The sequence below is a fragment of the Panthera uncia genome, unplaced genomic scaffold (assembly GCF_023721935.1).
Source record: "Panthera uncia isolate 11264 unplaced genomic scaffold, Puncia_PCG_1.0 HiC_scaffold_168, whole genome shotgun sequence".
Lineage (NCBI taxonomy): Eukaryota > Metazoa > Chordata > Mammalia > Carnivora > Felidae > Panthera > Panthera uncia.
The window spans coordinates 10,821-33,704 of NW_026058338.1; the positions used below are offsets into that span (position 1 = coordinate 10,821).

General features: G+C 45.6%; 1 protein-coding gene across 1 annotated transcript in view; it reads right to left on the reverse strand.

Moving 5' to 3' along the window:
• Positions 1–279: 279 nt before the first annotated feature.
• The window catches only part of LOC125917314 (solute carrier family 22 member 15-like), a 62,288-nt gene continuing 39,683 nt past the window's right edge, over positions 280–22,884 (reverse strand). The window contains exons 3-10 of the mRNA XM_049623550.1: positions 20,555–20,687; positions 19,733–19,897; positions 15,998–16,127; positions 11,149–11,364; positions 3,843–3,983; positions 1,670–1,755; positions 1,204–1,319; positions 280–585 (exon numbers count right to left, since the gene is read on the reverse strand). Coding sequence (XP_049479507.1) covers positions 280–585; positions 1,204–1,319; positions 1,670–1,755; positions 3,843–3,983; positions 11,149–11,364; positions 15,998–16,127; positions 19,733–19,897; positions 20,555–20,687 — 1,293 coding nt within the window. The remainder of the gene's footprint in view (positions 586–1,203; positions 1,320–1,669; positions 1,756–3,842; positions 3,984–11,148; positions 11,365–15,997; positions 16,128–19,732; positions 19,898–20,554; positions 20,688–22,884) is intronic.

Here is a 22,884-nt window from a genome sequence, read left to right on the forward strand (position 1 = left end):
AGGTGACAGATAGAACAATGGACTTTTAGAGATAGAAAGCAACTGAATTTCCAAGGTGTCTATGAAAAACAAAAGCTGAATCTAAAGCCACAATATGATGGTTTGAAACCACTACTGTCTGTCCCAGACCAACAGAACCGGGCACTTAATTCTACGAGTCCACGGCAGGGCAGCAGCTGAGGACGGTCTCCCTTTCCCGGCACTAGCAAAGGTAACAGTTTCCTTAGACAATAAAAAACAAGCAAACTTACTTCTCTAGTTTCTGCGATCCCATGAAAATCACTCTAAGGCTGGGTCAAATAACTGGGTCAAATCCACAGTCATGAACAAACTGCCCTCTGGATTCGAGGCACAGAACTTGAGGTGGCAACTAGCAGCATAGCAGGTGTCCTGGAGGGTTCCAGAACTAGAACACGAGGCTTTGGGGTCTGCAGTGGGGCACTGGTACAACTGAGCCTCAAGGAGAAGCAATGGCCAAAGGTGCATTTCATACGTGATTTGCTGTCGGGAAAGACATTCTCCAGCTGCCTTTCTAGTAGCTGTCAAACTCCGGTAGCTGTGAAACCGCCTCACGATGATTCCCACCTGAAGTAAAAGCTCCAGGATGGGGCCCCATTAAGATCCAAAAGCCCCCCAAACAGGGCTTTTGCTGTACCGTATGCCCCCAGCAGCACCGGGTTTGTTACGGCCCACTCCTCATTGTTGAAAATGACTGCTCATGGGGCGCCTGTCATGGGTGGCTCAGTCGGTTAAACGTCCAACTTCAGCTCAGGTCATGATCTCACGGTTCATGAGTTCGAGCCCCGCGTCAGGCTCTGGGCTGACAGCTCGGAGCCTGGAGCCTGCTTCAGATTCTGTCTCTCCCTCTCCCTGCCCCTCCCCAGCTTGTACTCTGTCTCTCAAAAATAAATAAAATGTTAAAATTTTTTTTTTTAAAAGAAAAGAAAATCACTACCCAAATCAGTTTTTTGATGTTTTAGCTAGTATGCCTCACATGTGTTAGTGCAAGGAAAAAAAAAAAAAAAGGTTGAGAACCATCACTCTTATACACTTTCTATAAAGGGAAAGAAATCAGGGTGCCAAAGGGACCCTTTTCTTGCAGCTATGTTTGCACAGCCACAAATATATAAAAATGCCAAAGTTTCCTAAAGCTGTTTCGTTCACACTTTATATAAGAATGAGAAGATGTCAGGCGTCACCAACCGTGAACACTACTCCTACTGTTGCTGCTGTTATCATCAGGGTGCCCGGGGAGTATGGATGGAGGTGCTGAGGGTGCCGTTGAGAACCAGCGTCTCTGACCTCTGATCTGTGATTGGCTGGAACGGGGAGTGCAATCTGTAACCCTGGATGGAGTTTCTCTCTGCAGAACTACATGGTCCTCCCCATCAGCAAATAAGCAACTCTAATACCAGCGTTGCAGCCCAGACGCCCCAGATGGTGGCTTAATCGCCCGCAAGAATTAATAGTGCACCTCTAAGCACATTATTCACCCAGAGAACGGTTTAGGCAATGGGCAAGATTCTGGCCCATTATGCTCCACACAATCGCTAAATAATATGCAATCATAGAAATGAAGCATGGCATATGGTAATCTCTCCACGATATTGGGATTCATTGTAATAAAAGCGCCGTTCAGAACCCTTATGTAGAAATCTGAAAGGCTTACCTTTCTTTTCTGGAAGGAACATCACAATAAGACAAGCCAGTCCTCCTAGGCACAGAAATGCTGCTAAGGTCCGCTTCCGGCCACACCTAAACAATGGAAAGAAATGACACATTTCTCTTGGGGATCTTGTAAACGCATCTGCGGCTTCTCCTGAACCTCCTTCCTGTAACGTCCCCAGTGGCATTATATACGTTCGTCTTTGATTAAGGAATGGGTGGCAAATGGGACTGACCAGGACATAGAATATGTGACCATCACAACGCAAAGAACTAGCTGGATGGCAGCATCAAACGACGTGTGCAGGAGAAGAACAGAGAATCGCTCTGTTCCTGAGGGTTCGCTCTGTTCCGGGTGGTTCTGAATGCTTTCTGTCGAGCATTTTACTTAGTCCTCAAAATAAACCTATAAGGCATGTGCTGTGCCTTCCGTCTTCCAGAGAATGAAAATAAATAAAACATGGAGAATGGAGTCTCCCAACTCACTTCCTTTCCTCGGTACTGAAATCTTGAGCACTTCAGATTTTATTTTATTTATTTAAAAAAAAATTTTTTTTTAACATTGATCCATTTTTGAGAGATAGAGAGACAGAGCATGAGCAGGGGAAGGGCAGAGAGAGAGGGAGACACAGAATCCGAAGCAGGCTCCGGGCTCTGAGCTATCAGCACAGAGCCGGATGTGGGGCTTGAACTCACAAACCGCGAGATCATGACCGAAGTCGGAAGCTTAACCGACTGAGCCACCCGGGCGCCCCAAACACTTCAAATTTTCAACACTGTAAAACAAGCCCCTCTCTCTTAAAAATGCAAACTGAAAATAATTTCTTGTTAGTACGTCAGAATCAAGTGAAATTTATGGCACGCTTTTATGAAGGGAAATCATTTTCAAAGAAGAGCTTGAGGCTTGGGCGAAAGACACTGGCGGTGACAAGCCTCCCTTCACGAGGAGCCTATGACTCTCTAGGTCCCCTGCAGGACCTTCGGTAGCACCTGTAACTTTTCTGACAATTTTGCCAGGGAATTTTATAATCACTAGTTTGAGGGTAAGTACGCTTACTGAGCTTGTTAAAGCCATAAAGCTAACATGAGGCTAGGACCAGATTTGAATTCAGTGGCAGCAGCTGGGAGACAGGACAGGACATGGGTCCCCAGGTCACACTGTGCTTCATGTAACACCAGTACTGAATGCCCTTCAGTGGACAGGCACCACGCTAGGCAGGCAGTGGGGAGGCAAAGCCACACAGGGAACTCCCGTGGATGGCACCCTTCTAAACCTTCAGTCGTCCTTGGAGGTGTGCATGAGCAGCTGTGACAGCATAGAGGAGGGGCATCTGGCACACCGGAGGTGTTGGGGACGGATTTCTGAATTTGCAGCCTGACTCGGCTCTTGGACCAGCATTGACCGCAAGCTTGGTCACTGACAGAGAGGTCGGCAGAGACAACTGGGACCGCCCCCAGAGGAAGGGTTCCACTGAACAGAATCCAAACTTGCCCTTTGGAAGGCACTAAGCATGCCATTCATGACAACATCATCAAGGAATGCTGTTTTGCTTTGAGTGATGGTTTCTGGGTAGTGGGACAAGGCACGATCCAGCAGATTCCTGGTTCGTACAGAATGGGGTTTTCGGTTGTCCTGGTCAGGCGCTCAGGAACAGAAGTGACCCCAGGAAACTGAGGAAAAGGTACTTTGTCAAAGAGTTTTGAAAGGGCCTTGTAAAACTGCCCACTGACAATGAGAAGCAAAAGCAGGGTGTATTCCTCCCCTCAACAAAGTCGAGTGGGTCTTAAGAGGGAAGAAAAGTCTTTCCAGGCCCTCCAGTTCTGTGCCTTGTGAAGGAATGTGCACGTGACAGGGGCTGGGTCCATGGAGTTCTATCTACACAGAGCCAATACTCCTATCTGTTGGGGCTAACAAATGACACACAGGCTACTCAAAAACCTTCTGGTGGTAGTGCATTTGGATTGAAAACCTACGTAAAAACTCACAAACATGAAACCCAAGAAATGCCACCCTAAAAAATGAATTCTAACTGCATTTGGTCTGAGAATAAATCACCATTGAGTGCTTAACAGATACTAGCTGTGGACAAAGACAAAAATCTTTAAGTATTTATGGATATAAGAGCACGTGTATGTACGTATTCTACGTAGTCCACTTCATACTCGTCTATACTCACCATTTTTGGTTAATCAAGTAGATGCAGATAGGGTAAGAAGGAATCTCTATGAGGCCAGACAGGGCCAGGTTGGCATAAATATTTCCGCCTAGATCACCTGCACTCAGAGTGAGGCCATAATACACCAAGCTGCACACAAACCTGCAGTTGGGGGTGAAGACAAGAAGGACAACAGAACAAGTACATTAAGAATCTGCCGGGGAAGATTCGATCACTGGTTCAGTGTAATGCCACGTGTCGTAAGCAGTGAGCCTGATGTTCCCACTGACCTTCCTATCCCGATCAAAATTTTTACTAGGAAAAAATACAAACCTAAGGGGCCTTGGAAATTATCTGCGCTGCACTTGGATGCTCTCTAAAGCAAATGAGTGGTCAGCTGCTGAAAGAGCAAACACGGTGACCTTTCGTCAAGCATATCTGCATTTAATAGAAGACAAGGACGATTCTTACTTTAATCCAGCAGTTACCGGAACCCTTGCCGTAGGTGACTGCTGGGTCAAAATGACTCTAGAGAAGAACTCCCGGGGGGAAAGCCAAGAGAGGATGGTGTTGAGAACATGCACTGAGAAGCGACTGGAGTCGGTGGTGGTGACCTGTATAGGCCAGAAATGACTGGCACTGCACCCCCTGACCAGGTTCTTGACCCCACCCGACATTCAGCAGGCGTATGTGCTATAGACACCCAGACAGGAAAGGGAAGACCAGGGGACAGCAGAGGAAGGACGCTTTAAAAAGCCACTAGTTTATTTCTGCATGCCGTTACTGCAATACATAGGGAGAGCCTCCTGGGTGGCAGGCACTGAGCCAACCTCTCAAGGTCTGGGAACCGAGGAACCCAGGAGCTTTAGTGTTTATTTATTTTTGAGTCAGAGCATGCACAAGCAGGGAAGGGGCAGAGAGAGGGAGCCAGAGGGTCCAAAGCGGGCTCCATGCTGACAGCAGAGCCCTGATGCTGGGCTCGAACTCAGGAACCACGAGATCATGACCTGTGCCGAAGCCGGACGCCCGACTGAGCCATTGAGGCGCCCCAAGCCCAGAGGCTTTAAATAAGTCAAGCAAAGTACCATCCTGAAGCCCCAGGTTGAGGATTTCTCAGACAGAGTGACGGAAATAATACAAACTTGTGTGCCTAGGAAACTGCATTATTAAAAATAAAACAGAACATACAAAAATAAAACCCTGAAACTAGGCTTAGTAGTTGATGAATATGTTTCCTAACCATACGTTTCTATTAAATGTACTACAGGTTTTGGGAGCATATCAGTTTTTACATTTTGCAATTTACTTTGACAGGTGTTTATTCCGGGGACGTTTCCATTTGCTTCCCTTTAATTTTCCTTAGAACAAATCCAATGAGCTGTGGCATGATGAGATCAAAAAGGAAAGGGAAAGCCTTCTTTCCATCTCTGCCAAAACAGCAAAGTGGGCCAAGCGCCCTGGGCTATTAAGAAGGGGCTGCAGTGGACAGGAGACGTGTGGGGGATGGGAAGAGGGAACCCTGGAGCTTGACTGCTTGGTGGGTCATCCCTTCCTGGCAAATGAGCCAGGGGTGCCAGCTACTTCCCATTACCTCTCACTGGGCGAGCTGTCACTCGTGTTCTAAGGATGATGAGCAGTGTCGGAGCCAGGACGTCATGAGTAAGGATGCAAGGGGTCACTGAGTTGTCTGTGTTTCCTGCCCCCCAGAGCCCTGTCTGTAAGCAGTAAGTTAAACAAATTTAAACCCATGCAGTTTTCTAAAGTATTTTTAAAATCCTTTGTACCTGCAGTAGATACCCTCCTCTGACAGGTGTATCTATCAGTGTGTTCACTCTGCATTTAAAATAGAAATCCCAGGGGCGTCTGGGCGGCTCAGTCAGTTAAGCATCCGGCTTCGGTCATGATCTCGCGGTTGGTGGGTTCGAGCCCCGTGTCGGGCTCCGTGCTGACAGCTCAGAGCCTAGAGTCTGCTTTAGATTCTGTGCCCCCCACCCTGGGCTCTCTGCCCCTCCCCACTTGTATTCTCTCTCACTCTCTCTGTCTCCCTCCCTCTCAAAAATAAACATTAAAAACTAATAATAATAAATAAATAAAATAGATATCCCGGTGAAGCAATTCCCACCATGGAAACACACATACGTATTTAAACCCAGTTGTGATGGCAGCAAGTCAGGCTCAAATAAAGCCCAGTTCAGGACACACGAGGCATCTGGTGCCCGCTCGTGGGGAGGGAGAACAGGGAGAGCACGGGCAAGGAGGGCCTACGGTCCCAAGGCGGGCACTATGCTTGGGAGCTTCCTTAATGGCAAGTTGGTCATTGGGATGCATAATTACAGCTATTAAAATCATCTTGACCCTTTTTATGGGCCCAAGCAAACTTTAAAATGCTTGCATAATATTTAACGGTATAATTAGGGCATCAAAGAACTGTTGAAAAAGAAACCACCGTGGGGAGTAACCAGAAGAACAGATGTGAAACACAGAGGTGTGATTTTACTCCTGGGGAAGGGCTTTCTTCGATGACAGATCCACAGAAAAGAATTCGGAATTTTATGGCATCTTCAGAAAGAACAGCATGTGGAATGACTCTGCTTCTGTTATTGCATATTTTAGCATTCGGAGCCCAAGGGGAAGAGGTTTATTTGAGAAGAACTCCTTTGGCTGTGTAAGATATAAAATAAACGGGGACGGGGTGCCTGGGTGGCTCAGTCGGTTGAGCGTCCGACTTCAGCTCAGGTCATGATCTCACGGTCTGTGAGTTCGACCCCCGAGACGGGCTCTGTGCTGACAGCTCAGAGCCTGGAGCCTGCTTCGGATTCTGTCTGTCTCTCTCTCTCTCTCTCTCTCTCTCTCTCTCTGCCCCTCCCCCACTCACACTCTGTCTCTCTCTCTCTCTGTCAAAAATAAATAAACATTAAAAAAAATTTATAAAATAAACAGGGACGCTCTCCCTGGCTCCATATCTACTTTGTTGGTTTGTTCATCTGTTTTTTATCCCCTGAAGGCCAGACTCCAGAAATTAACATGCCTCCAAAGAACAAACAACCTTAAAACAAGAAGTAAATTATCCTCAAGAAGAAGGCAGAGGGTTTGACTGTCTATATGACATGCAAATGCTGAGTTTTACTGAGCCCTAAGCGCCGGCACATATTTTCTAAGTGTTTGCACTCGGCAGAACCTCAAATTAGTTGCTCCTGTGCTGGGTTGTCAGGTTTGGCTTTTAATGGTTCCCTTAATCTCCACGCCTCCAAGCTTGGGTCCCTCGTTGAACACTTATTATGCATCTGTGATATTCCAGCACTGTGCTGGGTCTGTGGGGAAGGTGGCAGTGGGTGTGACCTGATCACACAGGTGGCAGCCAGGGAGAATCACGATATGGAAAAATATATTCACACCTTCTTGTTCTCAATCTGCTGTTCTTTACAGCTGTGTACCTAAGATCACTTTCATATAAAATTATTCTCCTTGGGGAGGCTGGGTGGCCCAGTCGGTTTAGCGGCGGACTTCAGCCCAGGTCATGATCTCATGGTTCGTGAGTTCGAGCCCCCCATCAGGCTCTCTGCTGTCAGCGCAGCTCCTGCTTGGATCCTCTGTCTCCCGCTCTCTCTGCCCCTCCCCTCTCTCTCTCTGCCCATCCCCAGTTGGTGCGCTCTCTCTCAAAAATAAAGATTTAAAAAAATAATAAAAAATAAAATAAAACAATTCTCCTGAATCCCCACATGAAAATGTAGGTCTCCGCACAGCCTTCAAGGCAAATACGTACCAACCACAGCACAGCAGTCCTTTTAGGCCAGTAAATATGATGCTCACACCCAACACTGGACCAAATAACATCGATGGCACCCTAGCAGAGGCTGCAGGCATACCGAGGAGATATTGCGGGTTACGTTCCAGAACACTGTAATAGCCATAAAGTGATGATCGCAGTAAAGCAAGTCAAATAAACTTTTTTGTTTCCCAGTGCGTGTAAAAGTTACGTTGACACTATACTATAGTCCACTATGTGTGCAAACGCATAATGCCTTAAAAAGCAATGCACCTACCTAATTAAAAATATTTTGTTGCTAAAAAATGCTAACCATCATCTGAACTTTTAGCAGATCATGTTTCTGCCGGTGGAGGGTCCTGCCTCGATGTGGGTAGCTGCTGACTGATCGAGGTGGTGGCTGCCGAAGGTTGGGTGGCTGTGGCCATTTCTCAAGGCAGCAGTGAAGTCTGCCACCTTGACTGACTCTTTCTTTCACAAACAATTTCTCTACAGCATGTGATGCAATTTGACAGCATTTTGCCCACGGCAGAACTTCTGTCAAAATTGGAATCTAACTTCTCAAACCCTGCTGCTGCTTTCTCAACTAAGTTCCTGGAACATTCTAAATCCTTGTCGTCATTTTGACAGTCTGCACAGCATCTTCACCAGTAGCAGATTCCATCTTAAGAAACCACTGTCTTTGCTCATCCATCAGAAGCAGCTCCTCATCCGTTCAAGTTTGATCATGAGATTGCAGCCATTCAGTCCCATCTTCAGGCTCCGCTTCTAATTCTAGTTCACTTGCTGTTTTCGCCACATCCACAGCTACTTCCTCCACCGAAATCTGGAACCCCTCAAAATCATCCATGAGGACTGGATCCAACTTATTCCAAATTCCTGTTAATGTTGATATCGTGACCTCTTCCCATGAATCACAAACGTTCACAATGGTATCTAGGAATAGTGAATCCTTTCCAGGAGGTTTTCCATTTACTTTGCCCAGATCCATCAGAGGCATCACTATCGATGGCACCGATATCCTTACGAAATGTATGTCTTAAATAAGATCAAAATTACTGAAAGTTGAAATTACTCCTGGATCCATGGGCTGGAGAAGGTTGTATTAGCAGGCATGAAACCAACATTAATCTCATCGCACATCTCCATCTGAGCTCTTGGGTGACAAGGTGTGTTATCAACTAGCAGTAATATTTTGAAAAGAATCTTTTTTAAAATCATTTTTAAGGTTTACTTATTTACATTGAGAGAGAGAAAGAGAGAGCGAGCATGTGTGTGACAGTGGGGGAGGGGCACAGAGAGGGGGAGAGAGAATCTCAAGCAGGCTCCATGCTGTCAGCTAAGAGTCCCACATGGGGCTCGATCTCACGAACCGGGAGTTCATGACCTAAGCCGAAATCAAGAGCTCAACTCCCAACCAACTGGGCCACCCAGGCACCCCAGAATCTTTTTTTCTGAGCAGTAGGTCTCAATGGCAGGCTTAAAAATTTAGTAAACCGTACTGCAAACAGATGTGCTGTCATCCATGCTTGGTTATTACATTTACAGAGCACAGGCAGAATAGATTTAGCATAATTCTTTTTTTTTTTTTTAGTTTATTTATTTATTTTGAGAGCAAGAGAGAGAGAGTGTGTGAGCAGAGGAGGGGCAGAGAGAGAGGGAGAGAAAGAGAATTCTAAGCAGGCTCCACCCTGTCAGTGAGGAGCCCGATGCGGGGCTCGAACTCACAAACCGCAAGTTCATGGCCTGAGCTGAAATCAAGAGTCAGACACTTAACTGACTGAGCCACCCAGGCACCCCCAGATTTAGCATAGTTCTTCAGGGCCGTAGAATTTTCAGAATGGTCACTGAGCACTGGCTTCCACTTAAAGTCACCAACTGCATTAGCCTCTAGCAAGAGTCAGCCTGCCCTTTGAAGCCAGGCATTGACTTCTCCTCTCTAGCCATAAAAGTCCTACATGGCATCTTCTTCCAAACGAAGCCTGTTTCATCTACGTGGAAATCTAGTGTGTAGTGTAGCCACCTTCATGAATGGTCTTAGCTGGATCTTCTGGAGAACTTGCTGGAGCTTCTACACCAGCACCTGCTGGCTGCTTCACTGTGCACTTTTATACTGTGGAGATGGCTTCTTTCCTTAAACCTCATGATCTAACCTCTGCTAGCTTTAGACTTTCCTTCTGCAGCTTCCTCACCTCCCAGCCTTCATAGAATGGGAGAGAGGGTGTTGCTCTGTACCAGGCTTTTAAGGGAACGTTGTGGCTGCTCTGATCGTCTCTCCAGACCACTCAAACTTTCTCCGTATCAGCAACCAGGCTGTTTTGCTTTATCGTTCATGTGTTCACTGGAGTGGCTCTTCTCACTTCCTTCCAGAACTTTTCCTTCATTCACAGTGTGGCTAACTGGTCAGCACGAGAAGCCTAGCTTTTGGCCTACCTTGGCTTTCAACCTGCCTTCCTCAAAGCTGCGTCATTTCTAGCTTTTGACTTAAAGTGAGAGGTGTGTGATTCTTCTTTTCATTTGGACACCTGGAGACCACTGTAGGGTTATTAACTGGCCTAATCCCAGTATTGTCATGTTTCCAGGAGGACAGGGGTCCCAAAGAAGAGAGATGGGGGAACGGCCAGTCGGCGGAGTCGTTGGAACACACACAACATTTATTAGGTTTACTCTCTTCTATGGGTGTGGTTCGTGGTGCCCCAAAACATCACAGTAGTAACACAAAAGAGCACTGATCACAGATCACCATGGCAAATGTAACAATAATGACAAAGTTCGACACAGAGCCGTGAAGCGAACAAATACTGTTGGAAAACGGTACCAACAGAGTCGCTTGCCGCAGCGCTGGCACACGCCTTCCACCGTAAAAAACGTGGCATCTGAGAAGCATAGTAAAACGTGGTACGTCTATACAGTACGCAAGTACCGCCATCCACTTGACCCCTTCCCACGTCATTCTGTAAATGGGACCATCTTCAGTCATTCGATGCAATTTACATGGATGCCGAGAGCATTCTGAGAGGCAGGTAGGAATGAGCTATTCAAGTGGCTTCAGGTCAGTCATTTCACACTCCCAGGATCCCATCAGGGCAAGGAACAACACCGCCCACCCCCGTGAGTGAGTGAGTGAGTGAGTGAGCGGGAACGCCACAGAATGTGCTATCTGACCACTCGATGCCAAACCAAAGTTGGTATTCTAAACTCCTATTTAGAAACTCTTCTGTTTCTAATATGCTTTCTTACTTTCCTTTTTTTAGAGGTGGGGGAGGGCGGTTCTTAAATATTTACATTAAATAGCTCAGAAGCACAGATGTGCTTCTGCTGTCTGTTTATTCAAGTTCAATGGACCTGCTGTCAGGCCCCATTGGTTCCTCCTGGACAGGGTGGGTGCCGGAAAAGCAGAGGTGAGCACGATGCAGGCATCAAGACACAAAACTTGTTTTCATGAAAACGTCAGGCTGACAAATCAGGTTACGTTTTCTGTCGCCCTGTAGAAGGACGTCATCAACAGACCTCTAGCACCCTGAGTTGAAGATCAAGACAACACCCCCTAGATATAATTACCAGATGAACATCAGGGTCAGCGTGTGCCCCAAGAGGATCCGGTAACGGAAGAGATCCAGGAAACTTCCGGTTTCCCTGTAGCTCCTGCTGGCCGGATGTGTTAGTGAGAACGTACACTTGAGCTTGTGGTTCCTCTTGGCAATGAGGTACAGAGCCGCTTCAGCCTCACTCAGCCGACCCTGGGAGTATAACCAACGAGGTGATTCAGGAATGAATCTGAAAGAGACGTCATTAAAGGCTGTATATTCATATAGGTACACGGGCACAGGAAGGAGCATGTAGATTTCCTCACCACAACTGGATTCCACATGAGGTTTAAAACCAACTCTCCCAATGACATGGGGGGGGGGGTCCCCTTCAACAGCGTGCCAGTGTTAAATGGTGGTCTGCTTTACGAATGGAAACCAAGAACACACTTCCAAAACAGCAGCCAAAAAAAAAAACAAACAAACAAAAAAAGTAAGCAGTATGCATTTCCTTTTGAATAAATTTTAATAGATAAATGGCAAGTTAAGCCGAGAATACTGAAAAATTCAAATTTTTCATAAAGCACAGGTCGGAGAGAGGGCTCTAAATCACAGCCATGTGTTAGAACAATACCACAGAGTGAACAGGTGTTTAAGTTCTGACAAAGCTTCACAAAGAAGATAAAAATATTTATCGTCTTATCAGAAAAACATAAATTTTTAAAAAGTGTTTTTAACATTGTGATATGTTATTAAGAAGGCAGAGATTATTTTAAGATTCTACATGAAAATTAAACAGGGTTTATCCCATCTCAGCTACTTTTGAGCATTTCCAACTTCAAAATACTCGAATTAGCTGATACACTTGCTTTAATATGTCCTCAGGATATTTCCTGCCCATGCCCCCCCCCCCCCGCCCGCCCAAGATCTTAAAGAATAAAAGTCATCTCCTGGTTAACTTTCAGTTACATAACAACAATTCTTTTCTACTGAATACTGAATACTGAATGTCAGTGATGTCACCACTGGTATTTTCCAATAGTTCCAAGACTTAACTATGATGTGTCTCCTCTCACAGCCGTGTGCACACTTCTAGAGGACTGAGGACTTGTGAAAGGCCAAACTGTGATAGGAACACAGACACGCATTTAATAAATACAGCAGCCAGTGGCTTTTGACCTAATGTGACATTATTTGCCTAAAATGAAACTTCTCTAAGGAAACTTGGCTATTTAAGGTGCCTTTTGGAATTCTTCGTGCCCTTCTGTAAGGGCAGTGAAGTGGCAACAAAACCCACAGAATTTGGAACTTCATGGACAGCCAGTCGATCGATAACCATTTGTTGAGCACTTTTGATTTTGTGTTGAGCTGTGTAGTAGGTGCTCAGAGGAAACAGAAAGGCACGAATTCTCCCAGAGCTTTGCCGCGGGACAGAGAATACCCATGCAGATCTGACTCTCAACAAAAGCAGGAACGTAGGCCATCCTTTATTTCCTTTTTTATTGCCCTCTGATTATTATTACTAATACACAAGGTGGATGATCGAGTAAAATATCGTTCTCTTGGAAGTTAGGTCTGCCCATCATCAAGTGGACCGACTGGCCCTATCCACAAGGCCACTTACAAGGTACCACATAAACACCAGCTGCGTCTAAATGCAAATAAAAAAGAGCATAAGTGAAGCCTATTGTGATGAATGTAGACAGTATACCTGGGAGAGATAAGTGAGCTACCAGAAGTCTATCACAATAAAAATCAAAAATGAGGAGAACTGGGAGGTAAGAAAAAAAAAAAAAAGACAAGGAAATAGCCAAAATACTAACAGTCATTATCTTTGGGTAATTTAGGTCATTTTTCCCTTCTCCTTAAATTCCATTGTTTCCAGAATTGTTGATAAGCGTTAATTATCGTTAAAATGTTTATAAATCGGGGTGCCTGAGTGGCTCAGTCGGTTAACCATCTGACTCTGGCTCAGGTCATGATCTCACGGTCCGTGGGTTCAAGCCCCATGTTGGGCTCTGTGCTGACAGCCCGGAGCCTGATTCAGATTCTGTGTCTCCCTCTCTCTCTGCCCCTCTCCTGCTCATGCTCTGTTTCTGTCTCTCTCTTTCAAGAAATAAATACATAAATAAGAATATATAATAATAATTATAATAAATAAATAAAATATTTATAATAAATAAATAAAATAATTATAAGAAATAAATAAATAATAAGAAATAAATAAACAATAAAAAATTAAAAAAATGTTTATAAATCATGGTTAAAGATGAGACATGAGAGATATTGAGGCTTTGGAAATTTGAGTTAATCAAGAATTTCTACTTGGGAAAGCACGTATCTCGGGCACAAACTGAGGACGAGACATGTTCCCACATTTGGGGAAGCCAATGAGCTTTCTTATACAAAGGCTCACCTATCTGCTAATGGATGGACTTGGGAATGTAAATTCTGACACATGCAGATTTTTCATATCAAACAGCAAGAGGTGTTTTGAAAGAAAAAGCAGTTTTTGAACACACTGCCCTCTCAGTAGTGCTGGGGACAACTTCAGAAGCCACGGTGCTAATTTGGGTGCTAATTTAACAATGTTGCCTCTGCTCGAAATATGTCCTGTCAATCTCTTAGAAGATGGAAAATCTTTGTAAATTATGGGAGTGTGATTTTTTTAAGTAAAGCTGCTCAAATCCAAGTACTGTGAAAACGAGGAATTTTTTAAACTAAGCGATAATGTTTCTAGGAAAAAACACAAGGTATGACCCAAAAATAATGTGACATTTTCGTATGTGGCTGACAGCTAATTCTGAAGGCTGATTCCAGATGTTTCTGTGCCAACACCTGCCCAACGGATACGAGGGATCTTCTGTGGGGAAGGTCCTGGGCTTTGCTGCTGGGGGACACGCAGCCAAGCCGAGAGCCTGCAACCGTCAGGGAGCTCCTGGTACAGAGAGACGGGCTCCACTCCAGCACGAGGTGGAAATAAGAACCCCACTCGAAGGCATGGGTTTAGTGCTGCAGAATTCAGAAGCAAATGACTTGCAGCTAGAGGTGTGATCAGAAGTTTGGAGGGGGTGGCAATTTGAGCACTCCAGAAGGCTAGGAGTTAAACAGGAAGAAATGGAGAGAAGGGTGTTGAAGGGGCAGGTGCAGCAGTGAGTAGGAGGTAGGGAAGCAGGCCAGCGCCAGGTGAGTGCTGGGAACTCCATGCAGCCGGCTGTGTCTGGAACACAGGGTATGGGAAACAGGGTGGGAGAAAATCAGGGCAGATCAGCTGGAGGCCGACTGTGGGAAGGCTCGCATTCCAGGCCTATTTCAGTTTTACGTGCTCTTTTCTCTCCGTTTCCTATTTTTTCCTGACCTGAATTCATTTCCCAGTGAGTAGATGTCCCCACCTAGCGCTGGGCCATAAACACTCTTCCGACTGAGCCAGCCATACGCCCTACTGTTACATTCATTTTTGCGCTTAATTCTCTTATTTCAAAGGGAATACAGAAACAGATTGCAGCTCAACCCTCACCAAATCTCAATTAGTAGAACTTGAAGAAAGAACTACTACGCTAAAGATGTATCTGAAGGAAAATTCTACTACAGTTATTCCTCATTTTACGGCATAGAAGCTGGGACCGCCGGCTGAAAGTTTCATTTATTCCAAAGATTTTAATGGTTCAAATCAGAGGTCTGAAACCTCAGGAGACAGCCTTTCACAAGCACATTGAAACTTCTAGTGAAGTAAAATTAAAAACTCGAACTTCTTTTTTTTTTTTTTTTAACATTTTTTTTTTATTTATTTTTGAGACAGGGAGAGACAGAGCATGAACGGGGAGGGTCAGAGACAGGGACACACAGAATCTGAAACAGGCTCCAGGCTCTGAGCCGTCAGCACAGAGCCCGACGCGGGGCTCGAACTCACGGACTGTGAGATCATGACCTGAGCCGAAGTCGGACGCCCAACCGACTGAGCCACCCAGGTGCCCCTAAAAACTCGAACTTCTTAAGCACATCATTAAACTGATGAAATAAGATATGAACCAAGTATTACTTTGCGACTAAAGATCCAAATGCAGTACGGTATTTACAGGCAAAACTGGGTTCCTTAGCCCCAGCAAGATGGTCAGCATTTAGTGTTAATTTTACGGAGAACTCTGTAAATGTCTCTGAAATATCTGTTTTATTGTTACCGGACTCTATTTGGGGAAAAATGTTAATAAATAACATTCCTGTATTCTATATTATGTGATACATATTCTATAATAAACAATATTAATAAAGTGTCTGCTGGGGGGAAAAAGCACTGATAAGATAGCTCTACGTTGGTGGCTCACCTCCTGCATTCAGAGCGCCACAGTGGGGCATCTGGGCAAGTTGTTTGGAGCGCCCTGCCCTGACCAGGCATTGAGCCCATCCACCCTACGGGTTTCGTTTCTGCCATATGTGAGAATCTTCCCGCGCCCACATTTAGAGGCCCTGAGATAATAGTCACACGCAGGATAAAGAGGTGCCACTACACATTGGATACGGATGGAGTGTCCTGTGGTATCGTACCTGGGCCATACACCTAGCACGTGATCTGATCCAGCCTGAAGATCTTTACGCTTGAGGCATTAGGTTAAAAAAGAAATGGGTACCCTGGGTCAACAACTCGAAGGTTCAAATATGGTCTATGGAGAGGTTACTTCAAATAAGGGATACCTGCATTCTGAATTAATTAAGCATCTCTCCTCCCAGCATCTGCCAAGCTTTGGAGCGCTTGTGGAATTTAGCTCTTCACCAAAGTCAGTTCAGGTAAACTCCTGAAACGGAATAACGCTGCTCATTGACCCGCATCCTCTTAAGACATTCCTTCTGCGTATTAACTTAAACCTCTTAGAGGAAAAACTACTTACAAAGATAGGAGGAAGACCACTGTTCCCTGCAGGTTAACCAGAATGGCGAGGGTCCTCCAGGAGCGGATGAAGTATCCCAACAGGGCATACTGGGCGATGCCAACCGCGAAGAAGAGGCCACCGATCGATCCTAATTCAGGGAAGAGACGCCTGTTACTGGAGATGGCACCCTCCCTGTCACCCTCTCCAACCCAAGTCACAAGCCAATGCCTTCCTTGGGAGACATCAACAGGAAAGAAAATCCTACCCAAATATTGAGTATCAGATGATAAATGTGGAAGAGAGGCCAGCAAGTTAGTGGAAAATGAGGAAGGACAGGTGAAAAATATGAATGACATGTGGTCAAGATGACTTGTAAGGGTTTGTCCAAACGCTTTCTGCATTGAAGGCTGTGTTGACATCTGCCTGAGCATGTGCTGAAGCTTGGACGATGTTTTCCTGGATGGTGGTAAGGTTTTTAGGTCATGAGATGATTGCAGCAGTGGGACTTCATCTTATCACAAGGCTGTGCCTCAAATCCTTATTTTAAATCACAGGCTACTCCTCAGCTCTCCCAACTGCCCTTCCCTACTTCATTTATTATCACCAGATATATGACATTTTCTATTTGTTTCTTGTCTGTCTCTATGACACATGGATTTTCGCCAGCACCCTGATGGAAAAAAATCAACCATGGGATTGTTAAAAAAAAAAAAAATCCTATGTTTTTTGAAATAAATGCTGAGACGGGAAGTAGGCCCACTAGCTTTGCTCAATATACTTGTGAATTTGTACCTCGGACACACTTTTTATAATTACTACCATCACCATCGGTAGCAGTAATAGCTACTATTTATCGTGTATTAATAAATGATTACAGGGGCGCCTGGGTGGCGCAGTCGGTTAAGCGTCCGACTTCAGCCAGGTCACGATCTCGCGGTCCGTGAGTTCGAGCCCCGCGTCAGGCTCTGGGCTGATGGCTCGGAGCCTGGAGCCTGTTTCCGCTTCTGTGTCTCCCTCTCTCACTGACCCTCCCCCGTTCATGCTCTGTCTCTCTCTGTCCCAAAAATAAATAAAAAACGTTGAAAAAAATTTAAAAAAAAATAAATAAATAAATGATTACATACATTGTCCTACAAAGCAGGTGCCATTGTGGACCACGCACAAAGAGGAAGAAGCACAGAGAGGTTGGATGCCACTGCTAGGGAACGGAGCTGTGCACAGCATGCCTGAGACCATACTCCGATCTGCCTAACTACAGAGCCTGTGATGCTATACCAATCCTCTCTCTCCGCCCTTCTGGGGAGAAGCAGGCTTCTGGGGGCAACCCACAGCAATGGGACGATCTTGTTACAAGACTTCTCTACGACGATCCCATAAAAGAAATGTATACTTGGATTCTTGCCCACAGGCTTTCATTTTCTAGCAATGATGACTTGTAGGCTCTGTGTCTTGGTGAGGAAAGGGGGGAAGAAGGGAGAGCCGAGACAGCACCTTCAGCGTGTTCCGAGCATGTGGTCAGATAAGTAAGGGAGTGGGGACGCCATGATCTCCCTGGAAACTTAAGATAATCAATACCTATTACAGGTTCATTACAGTGTATCAGACAGCACCTGGCTTGCAAGAGTAAGACTTTCTGTCCTTGCTCAGAACAGCTCTGAGCACTTGGTATCCACGGACAACAAGGTAGATGAAAGGAAGATAGCCCACAAAATCGGACTGTTTTAGAGGGGGTGAGTTCAGACCCCAGGTCTGCCACTTGCTGTTGTGCGACCTTGGGCAAATCACTAAACGTCTCTGAGCCTCACTTTCCTCATCGGTAAAACAGAAATAATACTACCTACCTCAAAGAGTAGTTGTTAGCTTCAGACGGAATAATGCATGCTATGCAAATGTTAGCTATACTATCCTGCTGTGACACAGGTATAGCCCTTGACATCTATTAACCTCCCCCCCCAAACAAAGCCATCTGGAAGCCTCCTGTGGTGAGTATCTGCTACAAAATATTGTCTACCTAGCACTATGTCTAATTCCAAGAATATTCCTTCCCTCTTCTGGAGAGCGGACCTCTCTTTACTTCATTCCCGTGGTTCAAGTGGGGGCTGACCATCCTGGTCCCCCTCACTGCAGTGACCCCTGCTGGGCCAGTCGAGCTCTTACCCAGGATTTTTTTAAGTAGGCTCTACACCCAACGTGGGGCTTGAACTCACAACCTCAAGACCTGGAATCGCATGCTTCACTGACTGAACCAGCCAGGCACCCCTTACCCAGGATTTTAAATACTGTACTTGGTGGTGAAACCTGAGAGCTATAGGGTCCCATCCGTGACTGTGCAGCAGAAGCTTCTCAGGGAGGATGGGGGGCAGAGACGAGGAGCATCTGACTTCCTGGTTCCGGGCATCTCTGAGGCCTGGCTTGGGTATATTATCCAAATAATTTCCCTTTATATGCAGATGCTCAGCAGAGTTGAGTCTCCATTACTTACGATCGGTAAGAGTTGGTATCAATTGGGTATGACGGACAAGAGGAAATGATTCCAAGGGGTCTAGTTTAATGGCCTTAAAGACTGTGATGACCATGCACAGAGGTGCTGGAAGATGGAAAATGCAGGTGAAAGAAAGCAGTATTTTTATTTGAGGATCCAACTGACATTCATATCTAATGTCCAGCAAGAAGCTGCACGTGTATGCCTGGAAATGACAATGGAGATAAGGTGTGGAGATGTAGGTGTGGTAAGGCTCTAGGTATTTGGTTAAAAAAATTAATGAAAAAAAATGAACACTTCCAATCACCATTTTTGCATCTTATAATTCTGGAGTACCATACTGGTGGTTTTATAACTGTGGGCCGTTAAATATTTATCCCAGTTTTCAGATTTCTTTTCTGTTTAAGTAATTTTCAAGCCTGCTATTTTTGCTCCGTTTGAACTAGTAAAAGCCAAATTGTGGCAGGTGAGACTTCATTTTTTTGTAAAGGGTGCCAGCGAACCACCCAGTTTTCAAGCAAAGCCACGAGGTCCCCCCGATTCCTTTCTCTCCCCACTCCGATCCTTCAGCAAGTCATTGTCCCACCAAAATCCAGCTCAAATGGACCTCCTCGCTGCTCCTCTCCCTGCACCTGTCTATGCCTGCATCACGTTTCGCGGGCCAACCACAACCACCTCCCGAATGACCCCTCAATTCCTCCTCTTGTCCCTCAACAGTCCATTCTCCACACCTCTGCCAGAGGCGTCTTCCTGTATCCTTTGTGATCCTACGGCTCCACTATTTCATTCGGCCCCGCTGACTTCTCACTGCACTTTGAATACAAACAAATTTCTCATTTGGCCTAGCGCGGGGCCTATGTCATCTGGTCCCTCCAGCGTGTCTCTCCCCGGCCCACGGAATCAGTATTTAATAAAATACAGTAAGAAGGTGCCGGGGGAGGCGTGTCTAGGATCTCCTATGTCTGCACCATTTTTCAGTTTAAGGTGAAAACAGTTAATGCCCTTCTGAGGAAACAGACCCTCTCAGAACTATCTGGAGACAATCTGTGAGGATGGGAGGCAAGCTCCGGCCCCAGGGGAGACTTTCTACAGAGCAATATGAATACAATGACTCATTCAAGGTCATACAGAACAAACTCTGGAACGCAAATCTAATGGTTAGTTAGTCCCAAGTCCAAGTGCATTTTTGGACTCTGGGGTTAAACTGGTGCCCAGCAGGGTTTTCTGGGGCAGCTCACTATCTGCGTTACGTACACGGAGTGAAGCAGTACCTGCGAGCGCCCAGTAGGCGGTGCCCACACATTCGTTCAGCAGGACAAAGGCCACCAGTGACATTCCTCCGTTCATCACACCCACCAGGAAGCGAGTTATTGCAAAGAACTCATAGGAGGGGGAAAACCCATTTGCAATGGCAAATAAGATGTCAAGAGCAAAACCTAGAATAAGAGGAACAGCGGTCAACAATCCAGACACAAGACAGCATTTGAGCAAAGTAACAAATGATACTCATTACGTTTGTAAAGATAAATCTTTGTAAGCTTAAATTTTCTGAGCTGTGCTCTTTTAAAACTGTAAAAGGAAACTGTAAAGGAAAACCGAAGTTTTTCTTTCTTCGTTACAAGTGGATATCTGTCAATCATGCACCGTTGTTATTCACAATAACGTTGGAAATGGAAAAATCCCAGCTCAGACTCAGCTTGTCAAGAGAACTCCACCGAGTCTTACACAACACAGTTGAACTGAACCGACACACAACATATAAGGAAATGGATCCAGTACGCTGGTTCCATCTCTGTTCTCCTTAGAACCATGGTATAAATTAGAATTCGGGAGGTGCAGAAAGCATCATCATCTCTGAAAAGCTTAACTGCAAATACATGGCCTTCCTCAGGTATGCTGCTGGTCCTTTTAACACGCTTTGCCAGAAGCAACTCTGGCTGCGGTGTGGCCCCCTGCCAGTGTAATAAAAATCAGTTGTGTATCCACATGGCAATTTCCTGAGAACCTTAAGGAAATAGTCCCCTTGTTATTTCCCTGAGAACCTTCAGGAAATAAGTCCTCCTAGTCAGTTCATGAACAGTTTAACACGTTACCTGTGAGATAGACTTTTTTCCTCCCGAAGCGATCTGAAAGCTGACCAAAAGAGATAACTCCCACAAACACACCACTGAAGAAGAAAGAGCTTGCTGCGCTGACTTTGTAGGATCTGTTGGCAATTAAAAACCACTAGGGGAAGAAAAAACAAAAGGGACACTGAGATCACAGAAAAGACGGATGGACAGAGTTAGCTATTAAAAAAAAGAAGAAAAAAAAAACACAACAGACGTACAACCAAAACTTGAACACTGGGAAATTGTCTACTGCATGACTCATTACTAACCAGGATTTGGTAGGTCATCTACCTTGGATAATATCCAAGATTTTGTCATCAGAAACGCTAGAATTCATTATTATAATGTGCTGCCACAATACTGTATACACATCTTATCACAACACTGAATACGGTACGAGGGCTACTTTTATATATGCATTTGGTGGCTACGTCCCTCTTCTTAAGCCCTTGTATTTTTTTAAGTTTATTTATTTATTTTGAGAGACAGAACATGTGCATGTGGGAGGGGCAGAGAGAGAGGAAGAGAGAATCTTAAGCAGGTTCTGCACTGCTAGCATGGAGCCCAATGCGGGGCTCAAACTCAAGAACTGAGAGATCTTGACCTGAGCTGAAATCAGGAGTTGGATGCTTAACCTACTGAGCCACCCAGGTGCCCCCATACAATAGAACATTATGCAACCTTAAAAGGGAAGGAGATTTTGACAAGCTATGACACAGATGAACCTTAACCTTATGCTAAGTGAAATAAGCAGACAAAAAAAAAAAAAAAGACAAATATTGTAAGAACTTATTTATGCCTGTAATATTGTGATTTATGGTAAGAAACATATATTTGGTCTTCGTGCCCTATTCCTAGCACACAGTTCCTAAAAACCCTTGTAATTTCCTACAGAAATATTTAGTATTTAGTTTTGTTCCCAGTTCCTGAAATAATTTCAGAGCAATGAAGGAGAAATGGGTGTCCTTTGTTGTTTTAACAGCCTCTTTCAACCACACCTGAGTTTAGTAAGATCACTTTTGGAAAGCTCCTGGTTGGGGGCTCGTTGCCAGGGGAACCCTCCCCTATCTCCCACCCCCGCCTCCGGGAGGGGTTGAGGGACTGGAACTGCCAAGGGCCAATAATTTAATCAGTTACGCCTACATAATGACACCTCCCTAAAAACCCAAAGGGACAGGGGTTCGAAAAGCTTCTCAGCTGGTGAACACGTGGAGGAGCTGGGAGAGTGGTGCCCTGGGAGGGCACGGGAGCCTGCGCCCCTTCCCACCGCCTTGTCCCGGGCATCTCTTCCATCAGGCTGTTCCCGAGTTATATCCCTTGGAATAAACCAGTGATCTGGTAAGATGTCTCCCTGAGTTCCGTGAGCCGCTCTGGCAAATTAATCTCTCCCGAGGAGGACATTGCAGGGACCTCTGATTTCCGGTGGACCAGAAGCCCAGGAAACGAAGCGGACTCGCATCTGGTGTCTGAAGGTGGAGGCAGGGTGAGCCTTGTGGAATCAATGGGAATCAGTGGAATCTGATGCTACCTCCAGGTGGACGGTGTCAGAACTGAGTCGAGTTGTAGGACATCCAGCCGGTGAGGCGGAGCTGTGTGATGTGGGAACCTGGCTCACCTGCCCCCACAAACCCTACCTCACGCATCTGGCGGCCAGAAGGGTCCATGGTGAAGTAGTTGACAGTAAAGGAGGCACAGGGGGAAGGTTTTTCCTTCACCTGGAGTAGTCAAAGCCAGAGACGGAAAGTCAAATAAGGGTTGCCAGGGGCCGGGCGAATGGGGAGTTACTGTTTAATGGGAACAGGTTTTCAGTTTGGGACGATAGAAAAGTTCTCGAGATGGACGGCAGTGAAGGTTGCATGACATGTGTATACTTAACACCACTGCACCCTCAAAACGGCTGAAGTGTTAACATTTTATGTTATTTTACCACAATAATAAAAAAAAAAAAAAAAACCTTGAGTACTATTATCTTGTTGTCTAGGGAAACTTATGAACTTAAAGAGAAGGCAATCACCCCTGCTTAAAATGCTATTACATGAAACCCTGTCGGCTGCTGTGTAAGGTGATGTTTGGTTATAGAGGTAAAAGTGAACCTGCATCACAGAGACAGAGAAGCAGGAAATGCTTCTCTCTCCCCTTCGCCGCCCCCTCTCCTGGAGTCCCCGAAGACAGGCTTAGGAAGAGCCCCAACACGCAAGGAGGAGCCCCCCTCGGCTATCCCTTTGCCTCTTGGACCTCCCTTCCCACGCTCTGACAAGCAGTCCTCAAGGCTCAGAGCACATCTGACTTCTCTCTTCTTGTATGGCGATGGT